General features: G+C 36.7%; 3 protein-coding genes across 3 annotated transcripts; 2 read left to right on the forward strand and 1 right to left on the reverse strand.

The window, feature by feature from the left end:
* Nucleotides 1-1985, forward strand: LOC130729826 (pentatricopeptide repeat-containing protein At3g26630, chloroplastic). The gene has a single exon (XM_057581663.1). It carries the CDS (start codon nt 281-283, stop codon nt 1715-1717), a length of 1437 nt encoding a protein of 478 aa, XP_057437646.1. The 5' UTR covers nt 1-280; the 3' UTR covers nt 1718-1985.
* Nucleotides 1986-3431: 1446 nt separating this feature from the next.
* LOC130729825 (acetyl-coenzyme A synthetase, chloroplastic/glyoxysomal) lies at nt 3432-12458 on the forward strand. Its single transcript, XM_057581662.1, has 19 exons — nt 3432-3715; nt 4226-4664; nt 4799-4942; nt 5065-5220; nt 5353-5475; nt 5608-5776; nt 6479-6561; nt 6867-6968; nt 7065-7153; nt 7264-7354; nt 8758-8871; nt 9438-9514; nt 9615-9693; nt 9977-10045; nt 10144-10319; nt 10500-10556; nt 10719-10809; nt 10955-11053; nt 12091-12458. The coding sequence occupies exons 2-19, from the start codon at nt 4230-4232 to the stop codon at nt 12274-12276; spliced, it is 2340 nt and encodes a 779-aa protein (XP_057437645.1). The 5' UTR covers nt 3432-3715; nt 4226-4229; the 3' UTR covers nt 12277-12458.
* A 3924-nt stretch (nt 12459-16382) lies between these two features.
* LOC130729828 (eukaryotic peptide chain release factor subunit 1-3) lies at nt 16383-19351 on the reverse strand. Its single transcript, XM_057581664.1, has 2 exons — nt 19212-19351; nt 16383-17981 (listed from the first exon to the last, which is right to left on the reverse strand). The coding sequence occupies exon 2, from the start codon at nt 17954-17956 to the stop codon at nt 16646-16648; it is 1311 nt and encodes a 436-aa protein (XP_057437647.1). The 5' UTR covers nt 17957-17981; nt 19212-19351; the 3' UTR covers nt 16383-16645.
* Nucleotides 19352-19765: the final 414 nt, after the last annotated feature.

Genomic DNA, 19765 nt, shown 5'->3' on the forward strand with positions numbered 1-19765 from the left:
TTTGATACATATAAAAAAGAAAGATAGTAACAAAAATTTAACATGAGAGAATTCTCTTTAAAGAGAGTTCAGGTTCACGATGTTGAACTGAAGAGATGAGTTTTATTCTACTATTTTCTTTGAATTTTCTCATTTTCTGTGATTGACATAAATGTTACCTTATCCAATTGACCACAACAATCCACAGTTTGTGCGGTGTAGCATTCCTTAGCAATTAGCACCATATCTTTTCAATGTGGGCCAAATTCAAATTGGCACTGGCAATTGCAACAACATTGACATGAAGATTTCATGTTGCAACCCTGATGCTAATGTCCCTCACTTCAATACCCCAACAACAAGGTTTGATTCACAACAAGCTCTTGTCACTCTTGAAAATTGTTGCAATTTCAAGCAGCTCAAGCAAGTTCATGGTAGAATAATCCGGTCTGGTCTCACCCATGACCAAGTGCTTCTCAGGAAGCTTCTTCAGCATTCTTGTGCATATGGCAAAATGAACTATGCTAGTTTGGTGTTTGATCAAATCAATGCCCCTGATTCATTCACCTGGAATGTCATGATTAGAGGTTGTACTTTGAGTGGTTCCCCTGAACATGCCCTTGTTTTGTTCAAGGAAATGCTATTGAAGGGGTTTGCACCTGACAAGTTTACATACCCTTTTGTGATTAAGGCTTGCATTGCTTCTAATGCCTTTGATTTTGGTAGAGCAGTGCATGCTTTAGCTATTAAAATGAGATTCTGGGGTGACACTTATGTGCAGAACACTATGATGAATTTTTACTTCAAGTGTGGGAATGAAGAGGATGGGTGTAAGGTGTTTGATAAAATGCGCGGCTGCAGTGTGGTCTCTTGGACGACTTTGATTGCTGGGCTTATTGCTTGTGGGAAAGTGGATCGTGCCAGGGAAGTGTTTGATGAAATGCCTTCGAAGAATGTAGTGTCGTGGACAGCGATGATTGATGGGTATGTGAAATGCCAGCGCCCGGTTGAAGCTTTCGATTTGTTTGAAGGGATGCAGATTGAGAACGTGAGGCCGAATGAGTTCACTTTAGTGAGCTTGGTCAGTGCTTGTACTGAGATGGGTAGCCTTAAGTTGGGGAAATGGATTCATGATTATGCTATCAAGAATGGTATTGAGCTTGGCCCTTTTTTGGGTACTGCTCTTATTGACATGTATAGCAAATGTGGAAGTTTAGATGATGCATGGATAGTGTTTGGTATAATGACTGAGAGAAACTTGGCTACTTGGAACACAATGATCACTAGCTTGGGTGTGCATGGGTTGAGCGAGGAAGCCCTAGACCTTTTTAAAGAAATGGAGAAGGCGAATGTAGTTCCGGATGCTGTTACTTTTGTTGGTGTTCTGAGTGCTTGTGTTCATATGCATGATGTGGAAGAAGGTGAGAGGTATTTCAGTCTCATGACAGAACATTATGGTATATCACCAATATTGGAGCACTATGTATGCATGGTTGAACTCTATACTGGTGATAGTGAATTAGATGAGGTTTACACATCAGAGGAGGCCATGTCATTGTCAATGAAAACAAATCAAAATGTTGTGGAATTGCTCCAAGAGAGTAAACTCACTAGTGTTGATGACATAAAGGAAGTCATAAACAAGCATTATGGGGATTTGAATTTCTCAAAACTAGATTTAGATCATTCCTCTGTGAGTTCTGTACCTGAAACCCAGGAGCTTCATGCAAGTAGATGAACACTGTTACTTTGTTAACATTCTCTATATGCTAACATATCTGCTCTAGAGCTATTGAGAGAAGCCTGCATACATAGCCAACCAGATGCCTCAAGTTTTGTGTATAAGATGCTGCTGGAACCATAATCTTCTTGAATGTCTTTTAGAATTATACAAAGTAATAATTCTAATAATGTAATAATACAAAGGTAGACTCCTTGATAGAAATATATATTATTAATGTAAATTGTCAAATTTTCTGATAATAAATTATAATTTTGAGTTTCTATTTCACTAAATTAGGAGTTTATTCAATTCCTACTATTTTGTTATGTCCATTGTTGCCATCTTTCATACCTCATTGAAGAATGAATCCTTACACTTGTTTTGGTAACTAACCCCTCCTCCTTTGCAAAGAGCTAGTCCTAGAAGATGAACAATGTCTCCCTCTCTTCTAGATTTTAGGCGTCCGTTTCATCCCACTTCCCATTATAGCGAAGGATGTTGGTTAGCAGAAAAACTCACCCCCATCTGTATTAGAAACCTACTTCTAAGAGTGTGGCTTAGATTGAAAGCACGCTTTGGAAAGTGAGATCCTACTTTCCCAATCACAAAATGTGAAAACACAAATTTTGAAGTCTTTGAATTGAATGTAGTTGAATGTTATTGCAAACAAATGTATCATCTTTCACTTTTTTTTATACCAAATTGGTCTTATAATTCCAACTCCAAAGTGATCAATGTCAAACATCTTTTCAAAAGTGTATTTCTAAGATCAAACTTTCAATCTAATGTCAATCGTTTTTAACCACTGCGATTGCAACTATTAGGTAGAAATAACAATAATTTAGTCACCAAGTCAAAATAGCAACTGATAAATGCAATAAATTAATGGGTGAGATATACACCATTCGGTCACATATATAAGTAAAAAACAATATTCTAGGTTCATTTAATAAATGATGTATCTAGTCTTAACGAATGACTAGATACATCATTTATTGACTGAACCTAGAATGTTGATTTTTCCTTATATATGTGACCGGAGGGTGTATATAATAGACGTCGGTCGCAAATGATCGGAATTACGATGACAATTTAGTAAAAAAAATGTCACTCCTTTGACTAAGATTCGATCATGAATAAGTGAATATTTAATTTGACATTCAAGTCAACGCAAATGTGATTTCACGTATCTTAAGGTACTAATAGAGAAATAAGATTTTAGGACACTGACTTTAAGGTGGATCCACATTGAGTTCAACGGGAATCCACACTAGTGACACATTAAGCTTAACGTGGATCAGAGAAATAAGATTTTGACACGTTGACTTTAAGGTGGATCCACGTTGAGTTCAACGGGAATCCACACTAAGTGACACGTTAAGTTTAATGTGGATTAGAGAAATAAGATTTTGACACGTTGACTTTAAAGTGAATCCACGTTGAGTTCAACGAGAATCCACACTAAGTGACACGTTAAGTATAACGTGGATAAAAAAAATAAAATTTTGACACGTTGACTTTAATGTGGATCCACATTGAGTTCAACGAGAATCCACCCTAAGTGATATTGTGGTTAAATTTATAAATATTGTAGAAGAAAAAACAAACTTTTGTAGTATCTTTTCTTATCTGTACATGTAAAACTAGAAGCTGAGAAAAACTGAGGATGGTATGTGCTTTGTAAGAAGTGACATGATACAAAGTCCAAACCAGGCATCCCAAACAGCTAGCCGGCATGGTACTGTATACTGATATACCTCAATCCAATCAAAAACCGCAGCACCAACACTGGCAACACATATCTAAACTCAAAACTTCCCCTCATCACAATTCACATGCAGTACTATTATTATGCTGTCAACAAGAAACCTATTTAACTGAACCAGTTAACGGGTCAAACCCAAACCAGATAAGAGCTTCAGGTGTCATCTGATCAGACCCACCTCATCTCAGCTTTCCAAAATTTCTCAAATTCTCTGTTGGAGTTCAGTTTTGGTACAATTCAAATTCAGAGTAAGTCTCTGTTTCCTTTTATTTCCTTTCAGATTAAAAAGGTCTTAAACTTTCCATAGCCACTTACCTAGTCATCATTATCTTTAAATTTTTTTATGCCAATCCTTGCTAGGATTTTGCATCAAAGAACAAAGTCACAAACTACCCATTCTCTGACATTATTGTTATTGTTATAATATCAAATACTTTGACTGAATCAAAATTAGGCACACATCATCCTCTTCATCTCAAACTCAGAAAAAGGAAACTGGGACTGAACCTTCCACTTTCCCTTTATCCACCCACCCACAAAAAATAATTTCACCTCTTTGAATGTAAACATTTTTCTAGGGGGTTGCATGTTTATAATACTACTATTTAATTAAAAACTGTACAGCTGTGAATTAGGCTAAAATAAAAAATATTATTAATTTCTCTTTATTTTCTCCTGATTTGTATAATAAGCTGTAACCTCCAAAGTCCAAACCAATCCAATAAATTATTATTAATTTTTGTAATTTTATATGTCAGAATAATGTCTCCAATGTTTGGTGCTACTGTTACCATTGGCATTGGCATTGATCCTCTGTTACAATTGCAAGCTGTTTCCGATCCCCTTCTTGCGCTCAAGAACAACCCTTCTTCTTCTTCTTCTTCTTCTTCTTCTTCTTCTTCTTCTTCTTCCTCTGTTTCTCTCTTCTGCAACCGAACCACCACCACCACCATCATCGCCAGTTGTAGCAGCAGTAGCTGGAGGAAGAAGAAGAATTCAACAATGGCTTCTTCCAATATGAGAACCAACAATTACCTGCGCCATGTGGAATCAATGAAGCTTCTTCCATCTGGTGCTGGCCACATTTCTCATCTGAACGCTGTGATTCTCGGTGAATCACTCGCCTCTGAGGAAGACGATTTCGTTCTTCCAAGCGAGGAGTTTGCAAGCCAAGCGAATGTTCAGTCCCCAGAACAGGTTTTTAGTTTTTACATTCTTCTCATTGATGTAACTTCTGAATGCTTTCTGGGTTTCAAATGGGTTGGTCTCAATTGCATAAAAATTTGATTTTTTGTTTTGTCTTTTTTTGTGCGTGATTTGTGATTTGTCAGTATGCGAAGATGTATAAGAGATCGATTGAGGACCCTGCTGGATTCTGGTCTGATATTGCATCACAATTCTATTGGAAAAAGAGATGGGGTGATCAAGTTTTTGAGGAAAATTTGGATGTCAGGAAAGGGAATGTTAAGATTGAGGTGATTTATTTGAATTCAATTTGGATCTTGCTTTCATTTTTTTTTTCTTATGGTAGTGTTTGTTCAAGGGTGAGTGGTGGTTGTAGTTTGTGTGTATGTGTTGATTTGTTGCATTGCATCAGTGGTTCAAGGGTGGGATCACCAACATCTGTTATAATTGCTTGGATAGACATATTGAAGCTGGACTAGGTGACAAAATTGCCATTTATTGGGAAGGCAATGAACTTGGTGTAGATGGTAGTTTAACATACTCTCAGCTTCTAGATCAAGTTTGCCAGGTTTGTTCTGACTTTCTTCTGTGTTTGTCTCTTTCTCATGCAAATAAGATATTCAACCTGAGATTTCGGGTGCTAGACCGTTTTGTTTTTAAAATGGGAAAATACTAATGGAAAATACAATTTTTTTGCCAGGTTGCTAACTACCTGAAAGATGTTGGTGTGAAAAAGGGTGATGCTGTTATTGTTTATTTGCCTATGCTTATGGAGCTTCCAATCACAATGCTTGCATGTGCCCGCATTGGTGCTGTTCATTCGGTATCTCACACAACTTTTTTTTTGTACTTGTCCACTATTTTCTTGCTTAGTCGTGTTCTCAAAATTATCAGATTGCTTAATTTGGTTCACGCTTGCCAGTTCAGTAATGCTGTTAGCTTTTTGATTGTTTAGGTTGTATTTGCCGGTTTTTCTGCAGACTCTCTTGCGCAGAGAATCATTGACTGTAAACCAAAAGTTGTAATCACTTGCAATGCTGTTAAAAGAGGCCCTAAGGCTATCTATCTGAAAGACATAGTGGATGCTGCCATCCATCAATCTGCCCAAAGTGGGGTCTCTATAGGTGGGGAGATATCATTGATTTGCTTATACTTTATAGTTTCAACGCTATAATCTCCTCAATTAATATTATGCAGTTTAGTTTTATGTATTAGAATTCAAATGACTAGACAAAAACACACAGAGATCAGTATAGCTAATATCACATGCATCTTTTCATAGCTGATGATCAGTGACTAAATTTGAGCTTACTAGCATGAAGATAAATCAAACACTTTGTTCTAGTAAAATTACTTCTGCCTTTTGATTTAATGGTTCGTCAGTGAATTTCATAGCCTCTGCTTTTTCATTCATGTCTCTTACATTTGCCGTTTATTTAGTGAGATATAAAGTATGTAACTAGGACTGTGAGTCCCATATCAGTTGGGTGTGAGACAACTATTAAGTTTGTTGATAGTTTGAGAAAGTGTCCTATGACTTTTTAAGTCTTTTTCCTATCATCATTCCATACTGATTTTTGAAGTTCTTGACCACTAAAGAGTGGGCTGGTATGTTATTAAGTATTAACCTTCTGCATTTGGTGCTTGTGTCCAACGCATTTAACATGTTTCACTTTCACTATGTAACAGACTTTCCCAACTGAAGTGAGCAATAGAATTATCTCTAATGTGTGTGCACATGTATATGCTATCACCAAATTCATCCATAATATGTCATGTCATCATATCTTCTTGACCTTTTTCTTTGCACTTTTGGGTCTAATCAGATGTATGCCTAACTTATGAAAATCCGTACGCAATGAAGAGGGAAGATACCAAATGGAAGGAAGGGAGGGATATATGGTGGCAGGTTAGTATATGAAAGTTTTTCCCCTTTGCATATATACTCTTACTGTGTCACGTCACATGGTTATCTAACTATACCAGTAGTAACATGAGTTCTGCAAAATGCTTACGTGCCTGCTGAGGATTAGTTATAACATAAGTTTAGTTTGGATTTCTTTAGCCATTTTGAACAGATTGATTTGTTTCTGATTATAAGTTCGCTATGAATCTCCAAATATTTTATATTCATGGTTATTGCTTCTATAATCATATAGAAGTTCACAGTTCACACCCTTTTTCCTTTTTGGCTACTTTTTTGTTGTTTTGCAGGATGTCATTCCTCGATATCCAAATACTTGTCCAGTGGAGTGGGTTGATGCAGAGGATCCACTTTTTCTACTCTATACAAGTGGGAGTACAGGAAAACCTAAGGTATTTGGGTGCTGTTATTGCTGTAATTGGAGTTATATTTCCTTTTACTTCATCTCTTTACTCAGCGCTGCTGCTTCTAACATATGTTTCTAAAAGGGTGTCCTCCATACAACTGGTGGTTACATGGTGTACACTGCAACAACATTTAAGTATGCATTTGACTACAAGCCGTCCGACATTTTCTGGTATGCTTGAAAGTTTATCTTCTATTTTTTTTGTTCTTTTTATCTTTTAAATGTTCTTGATGAAAACTGGATCAGGATTCTTATTTAACTCCTTTATTCGCTTAATACAGGTGTACAGCTGATTGTGGTTGGATTACTGGGCACAGTTATGTAACTTACGGACCCATGCTCAATGGTGCAACTAATATTGTGTTTGAAGGGGTAATAAATTTCAACTTCAATATAGTGTAATAATTTATATGCGTGATAGAAAAAATGAATCGAAGAGAAATATTACTAGTGCACCCTTACCAGAAAGAATAATTCGATCATGCATATATATTTGTAGAATTTAACTATCCTATAAATTGGTTGGCCTTATGATAAGACTGATAGAAGCCACAATTCTATCAATTTATGTTGAGGGAGACCATGGAAACTCTTAGTAAAACCATTTAAAGGTCTTTAATCTAAATGGCCTGTCTGAACTCTTGGTTTTTGATCGACCACTCTGGCACCGTTTCATCCATGTTGGTAACTTCACCTAGTTCGGAAAATGCTTTGATTGTTGCTTCTTGTTGGTTGGGAATTTTAAAAACAAATCTGTTACACCAAATGAAAATGATATTATATAGGTCTTTAAGAAATGATATTAACTGTTTGAGCTCACAGAATTGTTAGTTTGTTACTGAACAGACAAAACGAAAATGCACTGTCACTAAATATTCACTGACTAGCCACTTGGGCTTACCAGTTACCACAAGTTGTAAGGGTGTCAATAGCGCGCTATGGTGGCGCTATAGCACAGTAGCATCCCTTGGCCACTCCTAGTTGTTGCGTAGCAGTGCAGTTCAGAGTAGCGGCCGTTAAAACGGAAGAAATAGCAGCCACAGCGGCGCTATTTGGCTGCTATTTGGTGGAATGGATAAAAACTAAAAAACAACCCACAAAAAGTTCAAGTTAGGGCATTTTGGGGAGGTGTTTCAGGGTTTTTTCTTCGGAAACATACTGAGAACGGTCTAGTTTGAGGAGGATGAGGACGAAGTGAAATAGAGCTTTCATGTTTTTAGGCAGTTTAGTTTATTGAATAGAGACTTAAACCTCTTGGTTACCTTGACTTTTGTTGGTACTAGTATGTTTTGTTTGAGACCTATTTTTTTGAGCATTTTTAACTATACAAAAAATTCAGCATAGCGGCCATCCTGCTTATGCGCTATGCCTCAATAGCATTTTTGTGGTCAGTCGCAACGCGCCGCTATCCGTGATTGACTACACTCTAGTGGTGAAACTCTTTTTCCTGTGAAATTGAACTTGTAATGTTTCCTTAAAAGATATTTACTTTTTATATGAAAGGACTGTTGTTTAGGTGATATAAAGAATTTCAGGGGCCTCATTCAAAAGAGGTCAACAATTTATGCCCGATCTGTTGGTTGACTACGCTAAAGCTGAGTATTGGAGATACACAAAAATTGAATTGGCAACATATTTGCAGGATTTATGAATATATTTATTTCCACCATCATCATTTTATTAATTTGGTGTTTTTGAGTTAATAGATAGAAAATTATGGGTGTCAAGGAATTGCAAAGAAATACTTTGCTTTAAATGTGATAAAATGAGTGCAGGCACCCAATTATCCGGATGCTGGTCGTTCTTGGGACATTGTTGACAAATATAAAGTTTCAATATTTTACACTGCCCCCACATTGGTCCGGTCCCTCATGCGCGAAGGTGATGGGGTAAGATACCACTATGCTTATAAGTTTACTGTAACACTGTTTTAAAAAGTTATTTGTGATTGTGAAAAAAAATGCTTCTTCACGCACTATTGCTAACAGACGCCCCTGCACATCTTGTCTCTTTTGGCCTTCTACTTTCCATTTTACAAATTAGTATCAAATTGAAGATCAGAGACTCTTAATATTGTTGCAATTTCAATTTTCAAAGAAGTAACCTGTTAATTGTACTTTATCAGTTATAGTATCAGGCATTAGGTTGATGCTTTTGTTTTTATTGAAATAAGATACATTATATGATACAGGAGTTGGGCAAGGTTTTTTTTCGAGTTCTTAACTTCATTGTGTATGATGTCAAAACAGGACTGAGAGAGTATTAGGTTGATTTGCTGTCCATATAGTCCCCCCCCCCCCCAACAAAATAAAAATCCATCCTGCATTTATGATGCAGGCATAACAAACTTTGGTGTCAAATGATAGAAAAAGGGAATTCTGTTGGATGCATAAGTTTAGAGTTCCATATGTTGTTGTTTTCATTATTGTTCATTAAAGAATTGAAATTTTTGCAGCTTGTTACTCGCTACTCAAGGAAATCTTTACGAGTCCTTGGAAGTGTTGGTGAGCCCATAAATCCAAGTGCATGGAGGTAAGGAGGTTATTTATTTCTTTATCTATGCTTGGTGATTACAGCTTAATTTCCTATATCAAGGAACATTCTGATGCATTCTTTGATCTTTCTCTTTCAGGTGGTTTTACAACGTAGTAGGAGATTCAAGGTGCCCTATCTCTGACACTTGGTGGCAAACAGAAACCGGTGGTTTCATGGTAATTTAATATCCAATAGTTTTCTGGGTCAAATATTGATTCTAATAGCAGGCACTGAACAAGTAATGTAGGTGTTTTCATTAGAGACATACGACAATTAATCTGCTATGAGCCATTATGCACAGCTGAAGTGGTAATAGAGAGTTAGGACTGTAGGGTTTTATATGGAAGTCTTAGGTGTGTTTGTGTGTGTGTGTGTGTGCGTGTTCGAGAGAGAGAGAGAGAGAGATCATATATGTGCGTCTATGTCTTTGGAACTTAAATTCTTCATTGTTGCTTGTAGATAACTCCACTACCAGGTGCTTGGCCCCAGAAGCCTGGTTCTGCAACTTTCCCTTTCTTTGGAGTTCAGGTCTTTATATGTTCATTTTATAATTTAGTGAACTTGTTGATCTCTTTGCTATTATTTCACTATGCCTTTATCACTTACAAATTTTGTTGTTACTGTAGCCTGTCATAGTGGATGAGAAAGGTGATGAAATAGAAGGCGAGTGCAGTGGTTATTTGTGTGTTAAAGGATCATGGCCCGGGGCTTTCAGAACTCTCTATGGTGATCATGAAAGATACGAAACAACATATTTCAAGCCATTTGCTGGCTACTATTTCAGTGGTGATGGCTGCAGCAGGTTAGTGATTTACTAAAATTAGATTTTCATAATTTGCCAATTTCCAGGATTCATGTACAATATCTCTGAATTTTAGTCTGTGTAATTTATATTTCGGCACTCTAATTCATAAACAGGAAATACCATTAAACGCAAAAATGTGTGGGATAATTATGTTCTACGGGTTTAACTATATTTCAGGGATAAAGACGGATACCATTGGCTCACTGGAAGAGTTGACGATGTCATCAATGTCAGGTATTCTTGGAATTTTAAAAGCTCTTTCTGATGATTCGTGTCCTACAATTTCTTTCTTTATAGGTACAAGCATGTAAACATGAACACAGACTGGTTGTACCATTCATAAAGTTCTAGTTCTAGTTGATGTTGAAAACTAATATATAGTCTTGTTACATGCAGTGGGCATCGTATTGGCACAGCTGAAGTGGAATCAGCTTTAGTCTCACATCCTCAATGCGCAGAGGCCGCTGTGGTTGGTGTGGAGCATGAGGTATAGCTATATAATGTTCTCTCCTCGTGGGAGTCAACATCGACTGTGATTTTGTGTTATGTGAAAGAAACTAAGTAGAGTTTCTGTATAGCATAATCATGTGATTGCTGTTCTGTATTTGAGTCAATTACCATTACTACTGTAGGTCAAAGGACAGGGTATCTATGCATTTGTTACTCTTGTGGAGGGTGTTCCTTACAGTGAGGAACTGCGGAAGAACCTCATACTCACAGTTCGAAAGCAGGTATGTTCTTTATGTTCTTTATGTTCAGATAAAACACATTTTCTAAAAGTATATACAATGTTCAAAACTAAATGGTATTGTTAACACCATGGTCAGTCAATAGTAGCCTGGAAATTACCTTAATGTTTGTATTATTACACATTGACTGGAATTACAGAAGATAGAAGGGAATAAGAAATAATTTTCTGAGGAATTTTCCTGGCAAATGGCAATGGTACTTCAAAGCAGGGAACATGGCACTACGGTGCCTTGATAAACACTCAAGATAAATACTTAGTTTAGCTGCTATTCTTTGTTTCCTTTACACTAAACATGATCACAATTGTCTGCATCATTACCAGAATAATGGCTTGGGTAGTGGTTGCATCCTAGACTGACCAGGTTTTGGCCCCATTGAACTTCTAGTGTCATTGGTTGTTGGTCCCCCCATTGAACTTCTAGACATTTGTGAATTTGATCATTTTATTGACACTAACCAATAACATGTCCTGAAATATAAATTTCTGTTGTTGGTTCCCTTAGTAAGAATTATGTGGATGGTTTTAAGTTGGTGCTTGAGCTAACAGGTTCTGCATTACAGTTTGTTACCACCAATTATCATCATCATGTAGGGATAATATTTTTCAGTACAAACATTGATGCTTTATTAAAAAAGATCTTTGACCTCTTCGTACAAAGCCAAGTGAACATAGATATTTGATATTTACAGCATGTTTGCATTTACCGTTAAACCTTCTAGAATCACTTTTTGCCCCACAAAAGCTATTCTTATAGTGTTTGGATTGATAGTAGCACACAATTCAAAGCAAGGTAACTTCAAAATGTAGCTTCTCTCCAGAGGTGAATATGGGGCTTCCCACATGCTATTAGTAGCTTTTTCCAAATCACTCCTTCCTCCAACGTGGAAATCTATCGAATTCCAAACACAAACTTAATCAGGCTGACTCTTGGGATGACCAGATTGATCATGTATTTCAGATCAGTTTGTATGACTTCATTTATCACTTATTTTTCACCCTCTTTTATGAACATTTCAGATAGGAGCATTTGCAGCACCAGACAAAATCCACTGGGCACCTGCACTCCCGAAAACAAGGAGCGGAAAGATAATGAGAAGAATTCTGAGAAAAATTGCTTCTAGGCAGCTTGATGAACTTGGAGATACAAGTACCCTTGCAGATCCAAACGTGGTCAATCAACTTATAGAGCTTTCTGATGCATGAAACCCCAAACTTTGTAATTGTATTATTAAAGGTATATTAATTAGAGGCTTTATTTGCGAAAGTAGTCCGTGAGAAGTGAGAGGACAATTTGTATTAAACCTATGTAGTCCATTTTTCTTCCTGGGAATGGTGATACTCATTTATGCGATAAATAAAATAATAAATCACCTCTTTTCTTAGTATTCTCTTGTTTCCACAAGGAGTACCAACACTGCATTCTTTTCTCTTTTCCCATCAGTACATTTTAGATTAATGTTAGTCCCTCTACAATTATTAATTCTAAAATCAAATTTGGTTCTAGAGGGAACCCTGTATGGGTAGCTTCAGGGTGCTAGAACTGATTTTGAGAAAAGAGGGCCTGATCCAAACATACTATTAATAGCTAGTGGGGAATCTAATTAGGACATCCTCCTTTGCAGCCTCATTCTTGAACCTACTTGTGCTTGTGTATATAACAACCTTGCTTTGCACAAAGATAGCAGCCACATATTCACTGATATCATGGAATTTTACATTATAATATCAATCACTCCACATATAAACATGGATTTAACTCTAAACTATACCTAGTGAAAGGAACCAAGGTAGAAAAATTAGGTTGTCTGTCTGTAATTGAACAATGCATGTATATATTTTAGCAGCTTATGTGCATTCTAGTATATTAGTGAGATCGCGAGGTGAGAAGTATACAGATACTACTAGGAAGTCTTGTTTTCAGGGACTATTCTATTTAAATTGTAAAACAGTGTGGTTTGCAACGTGCCATACAAGCCCTATGTGGTTGCCTGGTTGGCTGTGAAAGGATCATGAACATGAACTGAATCTATCCATTGTCTGCATTAGCACCTATGGACCTCTACATGAAAACACGATCTTCACTTTGAAAAGTACAAGGGAGGGAACATCCTCTCAAAATATGAGCCTGAAGAAAAACAAATTTATGAGCCTGATGCACTCCAAGCTTAGCAAGAAAATCTGCAGTTATTGCCTTCTCTCAAAATATGCTGAACCTTTAACGTTCCGCTGTCTATTAAGCATCTACCTTACGTTCCAAATGATGGAAGCATGCTTATGACAATTAGAGGGAATATTCTCTACTAATTTTGCATATATCCCTTAGTCCAAGCTAGTTCAAGACCATGGAAAATGGCACCAACAAAACCATGGAAGCCCCCCACCAAATACCTTCACTACCTCTAAGAGGTTGTTTGCGAGTTAGTTTTTGGGGGGAAAGACTTGGGAGGACTTTTTTTTTTCAAATAAATAGTATTTAGTTTTGTTGTTATGGTGTGAGGGGTAAACCTGAGAGGGGTATTGTCGGCTCAACACTTTAAAGAATCTCAACAATCTCCCCCTCAAGTATGAGTCATTAACCATGCTCCCTTGCAGCGGGGTATTGTCGGCTATCAACGCCGTAGCCATCGGCTCTGATACCAATTGTTTTGGTGTGAGGGCTATACATGAGAGTGACGTGGTCATGAATATTTTTTTTATAACAAATAGAATAAGGAGTAAGTCACATTAGGCAATGGGTGTATGAGTCATTTCACTTATAAACTATTCATTACTCTCATTTTTATTCAATGTGAAACTTCTTTATTTTATTTTTTCCTTATTTCTTAAACTTGAAGAATCCCAACAAATTTCATTATTATTAGTAATTTAGGATAAACGTAACATAATAATAGCTTATTTATTAGGTGTATTAGAAAATATGATGTAAATCTTCTAATTTGAAAAATAAAAATATACCGTCCTAAGGCTTTCCCTAAAAAAACATTCAAAAACTAACTCACAAACAACATCTAAGGCTCCCACCAAAGCCAGCTCTCATATGTCTATTTTGATATTATATCATATATTATTCCATTGTTAAGATACCATATAAGCGCTCATCATCGTTCTCACCATTATTGAAGTCCTAGAAATAATGGTGACTCTTCATTTTCTATTTCACCAACAAGATTAGTGCCTTTTAAAAAAAACCAACAAGATTAGCCTTTTTCTTCGACATTAGCTCTACACTCCCAAGCAAATTGATCATATTTGTCGCAATTAAAACACTCAGCATTAGATTTATCATACCTCCTTTAATTTGTTCTACCAAAATTGCCTCTAAATGGTTGGTGGCCGTGGCTCCTATCATCACCATCAAAATTGTCACGACCACGCCCTCTTCCTCCTCTCCATTTGTCTCATCCACGTCCTCTTTCATGACCACACCATTTTTTACTTCTTTCCCCTTCATTTTATTTCAAAAAAGTTTGGCTTTGATGACATGATACAAAGGCTCATCATGTCTCATTTGAACCTTTCTTCATATGCTTGAAGTGAGCCCATCAATGGATCCACAGTAAACGTGTCTAAATTATTTGACTAGCAAATGATCTTCTCTACCACAAACATTTTCCACTTTTTCTACATAATGCGTCATTTGGTTCACAACCATCATCACTCTATTTCCAAATTCTGACACAGACTCCGACTTCTTCATACGCGAGGATTCAAACTCTCTACATAGAGTTCATAGGCCCACCTTTTTCACCTTATCAACACGTTCAAGAGAGATTTTCAAAATCTCCCAAGCCAAGCTTCTTTAGGGGTGGATGGATACATTGGACACTATCTCAAACATGTTTTCAAAATCATTTCATTATATTCCTTGAATTTATTTCACTTTGCTACTACGGCTTATGCTAAGATCTATCAAAGCCTCACCTAATGCGTAATTCTAAAATATCCATGATTCGCCTATTCAAAGCATCTTGAGTGATCAAAACCTTAGAAATGTGTTGATTTATCATCTCTTCGAATCATTTCCTTATCAGGTAACAACTAGACACTAGTTAAGTCTAAGGCTACCGAGTAACTCACCCGCCTTCAACAATCTTACCTTTGATTCTACAAGATAATCACAAGTTTGGCGTCACTGGTCTATGTGAAGTGTGAGAGGAAACATGGGACCACCTAAAGAATCGACTTCCCTATGCCATTCCCATTTGCTTAAGTTTCAGGGTCACTATAATACCGCTCATGGGTCCTACATGTAGAAATTTCTCCACTTAGAGTTCCTCTCCTAATTCATCACTACTACCTACGATATCATCTCATCTCATTAGCTCACCCCTCTCTTCTCAACCTCACTGAGTTCTTAGTTCTTAACATTATTCATGTTGGTCTATACTGCCACATGTGCTTAAGCAATTTTTTCAGATTTTGCTCCAATCGTGAGTTATTAGTTCTTAGCACTATTCATCTGGTCTCACCACAACACATTATTTATACTTTTTACTTTCATTAAACAATAAAACAAAACTCATAAAGTAATAAAACAATTTGGATGAGAGAAAAAAAAAGTTTATAAATGCTAAGAATTCATAAAGCAAAAACAAAGTTGCATATATAAACTAGTTCTTATTTTTAAAAACTAAGAACTTCGCGTCAACCATCTCCAATGCTTCAGAACCTGGTTATTAGTTTTTAATTTAAGAACTCACCTCTAAGAACTAGCATCGGAGATGCTCCTAAACATCACAAGTTCACAACACCAACTCAGAACTAAATGTAATTAAAAAAAAAAATAGACTATAACTCTATAAGGGATGCAAAAAGTCCACATGGTCACCACACAACTGACTAGGCTCACCACATTCAGAACCTGGTTATTAGTTTTTAATTTAAGAACTCACCTCTAAGAACTAGTATCGGAGATGCTCCTAAACATCACAAGTTCACAACACCAACTCAGAACTAAATGTAATTAAAAAAAAATAATAGACTATAACTCTATAAGGGATGCAAAAAGTCCACATGGTCACCACACAACTGACTAGGCTCACCACATTCATGGTGGACGGTTGACTGATCAAAATTGATGACTCAAACAATTGGACACAAAAAAAAAAAAAAAATCAGGGACCAATTACTGAGAAATTTTTATAAGGACATAATTAAATTTCTCTTGAAAAGTCAGATGAAAAATAAGCCGCTTTAAAACTAGTTTGATAGCAGCATATAGAAAAGAACTAGTGGCAGTCTGGTAGAGTTGTCAAAACCATAAGCTTGCATTGCCAAACAAAAAACGAAGATTTAGGAAGCAAGTAAAATAACAGTGAACAATAATGTATCATGTATGTAAACAACAAAGGATCAAATCAAGTCACGGTACCATAAAACCCAAATCATGTGTAGGAAATTCTTGGTGAAAGTAATTCATACAATTATCCAAAAATTCATTGAAAAGCTCCACAGCAACTAAAACTTAACCAAAATCTTCTTACACTTCTTCACCATCTGGGAACGATTTGATAAGAGCTTAATCAGAATCTTCGTACACTTCTTCACCATCTGAGAACAATCTGATCTAAGCTTAATCAGAATCTTCGTACACTTCTTCAGTGTCTGATAACTCATCGAACGATCTGATGTCAAGCTGGTAGCGAAGGATACCACCAATGCCACCAAACCCCCTGCAAAATTGTGACCCCTCTTGAGATTTGTTGGTCACAAATTCCAGAGAGCATCCAAATCGCTTGTACTCATTGGCAAACCACTCAAGCAAGGGCAGCTTCTCCTGAACCTCGAGCTCTGCGGAGGTGACCGAGTCCCGGAAGTTGCTTTGATCAGCCTCTTGTTCCTTGTTCAAGTGCTTTATTACAATCTCAGCAGTAGTACTATTTTTCAGAACATACCTGTTAATATCCAAACTTTCCCACACAATGAGTGTTTCCACAGCACCCATCTCCAGAGCCTTCAATGTGTCATCAACCCCAAAGACATATTTCCCAGTGTCTTGGCTGATCTCTTCAAAATATTTTCCTATCAAACGCTTCTCTTGTATGAACTTCACATTAGATAAAATCTCAGCAGATAACTCAATAGCTTGGTTAAAGCCATTTTCCCCACCATAGGAAACATCAACCACATTCAAGATTTTAGCCTGCAGACGAGGATCAAACATGTCTGACTGGCTCAGCTCAGTCTTGAAGTCAGCTGAACCAGCAAGTATGAGTCCAGACACATTAGGCTGACTAGTAGCAGGATTGATGTAAAACTGAGTAGCAAGTTCTGCAGTCTTCCTAACATAATTGTGCCGTTTTTCCATGCGAAGACGAGCAAAACGCAAAGCTGACTGCCCTCCTCTACCGTGTTTCTTTGGCAGATCAACAGTAAACTTATGAAGCACCTCACGGGTGTTTCCGCTTAAAGTCCCAAAGAGGGTTCCGTTTCCATCCATAACAATAAAACCAAACTTGTCATCAGATTCCAAAAGTTCATTTAGAGCTTCTGTGTGAAACTTGTTATCACAGAGGTAAAGTGAAGCATTGATAGGCTTGAAAGGTTCAAAATCAATTGTCACCTTCTTTTCCTTGCCATCATCAGTGACAATGGTACCAGTGTAAAGAACCAAACCATTTGGAGGAACCTTGTTATATAGTTTCAACCTCTGTTGGGCAGAAGTAATGGCTCCCAACACTGATTGCCGGTTCACCCTGCTCTTGATGTTTGAAGCAGTTCCAAATTCGTCTCCCAACATCTTAGTGACACGAGCTATTTGATCACGTGGAGGCATGATCAGAGAAATCATGCTGGTACCGTTACCCCTGGCAGCTTCCAGAGCTTTGATCAATTTTTTTATCTTCCATATCTCAATGTTCTTGTCTGATTCTTGATCAGCCATCAGTTGTGTTCACAGGAAGAATAACCTACAAACATAACCATACATGTGAGTGGACAAATTAAAAATAACAGTTGACTACCAGTTAACCTTCACAGAAAAGCCTTTCCAAAATCACAAATATTTTATTACATTTACTCCTACAGTTGAGACCACATCAGCACAAAAATGGAGGAACATTATGTATATCAGCTACAAGACATAAACGCATGACTGCAGACCAAGCCATGACCATAAACTACCAGGTTATTGGTATGTTAATACTTAGTACTGTCACACACTCACACTCACAACCCAAGATACAATAGAAGTCTAAGCTACGAGGGCAATCAAAATAATGAAAACATATACCCATCCAGTATGGGGGCAATGAAAATTATGAAAACATATACCTACACAGTACATTTTGGTTTCATTTTCTCAAATGAAAGTAAAATCACAGCTAGGAACTCACAAGAGAACTACAGCTCTTGAAGAACAACTCCCAAGCTTTGTCAAGTGATAATTCTTACACATGCACAAGATGAAATTCAATTGAAGATTCAACAAATCTCCTCTTCCACTAACAAAAATTTGCTTTCAAATCAAAACAGAAAATATCCATCCATTGTGAAAGAGAAATAAATATTTTGTGCTGCTCAAAGCATTCAGATGCAGAAGCTAGTTCAATCACATTCACAGCACAAAATTGTCATCCCAGCAAGCAAAATGTACTGTATAGGTATATGATTTCACAAAAGAACATTGGCCCCAAAACAAAAAAAGAACTATAAGACCCACAACAGATAGATCCAACAGGAAAAAAAGCTTTTAAACCCCCAAAATGTACAGTCCAAACAGCAATCCCAATTAGATAGGCCCTGAATGACTCTTCCAAAGTAAAACATAGAAGAATTCAATCAACCACAAGTAAAGGAAATTGATGGGTATAGGTGATAAAATTCAAAACCCACAAACTCCATCTCAATCAATCAATGTTTTTATGTCTATTCTCCTTACTTTTGGCAGACCCATTTTCATCATTCGTTCAAATTCAAGTCAAAGCACGGAAATTTGAAGTCAAATTGCAAAAACTGATCAGAAAGTTTCATCAATCAAGTGAAAGTAACACCCCCAGATGCACGTTTTTGCACTACTACTACCCAGAAACAAATCAAATCAAAGATGAAAACATCAGAAGACAAGCAGAAAAGCGAGTTCGCAACAGATCCAATAATAGATGGAATGAAGAGAGTGAAGGATGAAATCGAATACAAACCTCGAAGGTGTGTGTGAAGAACGAGGAGCGGCCTAGGGTTTCTGGGAGGAGTGTACCAAAACCAAACGATGATAGATAGCGAAAATTTTAATGATGTTTTGTATTGGCTTTGTGATAGATTGTTAATCTTGGATCTTGCTTCTCCATTGATATAATAATATTTTAATTTTATTTAAATGAATGGTTGAGATTTTAATTTATAATATCTGTTTTTTTATTTATTTTAAATAATGAAAAAAAAAATTATTTATCAATATGATACAATTTCAAATATATTTAAGTGAGGTGGTATGGGTCAACTGATGAGATGATCGTGTGGTCAAAACAATTAAAGACACTTTTTTTTAATCCAACAATCAAACACACCTTAAATAAGATAAAAGTGCACAATTTTTTTTGTGTTATAAGGAGGGGCTAAGCTTTGAAACACGCTACATTGCCGCGGAGCTAGGAAGAGAGGGTGAAATCTCCAAACCATCAAGAGATAATAATTTAGACACTCTAAATGAAGAATTCAACCAATGTGATTTGAAAGCGCGTTCGTCTCCCATTGA

Source organism: Lotus japonicus, chromosome 1, assembly GCF_012489685.1.
Source record: "Lotus japonicus ecotype B-129 chromosome 1, LjGifu_v1.2".
Taxonomy (NCBI): Eukaryota; Viridiplantae; Streptophyta; class Magnoliopsida; order Fabales; family Fabaceae; genus Lotus; species Lotus japonicus.

Excerpts from the sequence above, each read along its gene's own strand:
- LOC130729826 (XM_057581663.1), top strand. The coding sequence starts at position 281 with ATGAAGATTTCATGTTGCAACCCTGATGCTAATGTCCCTCACTTCAAT.
- LOC130729825 (XM_057581662.1), top strand. The coding sequence starts at position 4,230 with ATGTCTCCAATGTTTGGTGCTACTGTTACCATTGGCATTGGCATTGAT. Across the intron at positions 5,221-5,352 it reads TTCTAGATCAAGTTTGCCAG|GTTGCTAACTACCTGAAAGA; the intron begins GTTTGTTCTGAC and ends TTTTTTTGCCAG. Across the intron at positions 6,562-6,866 it reads GGAGGGATATATGGTGGCAG|GATGTCATTCCTCGATATCC; the intron begins GTTAGTATATGA and ends GTTGTTTTGCAG.
- LOC130729828 (XM_057581664.1), bottom strand. The coding sequence starts at position 17,956 with ATGGCTGATCAAGAATCAGACAAGAACATTGAGATATGGAAGATAAAA.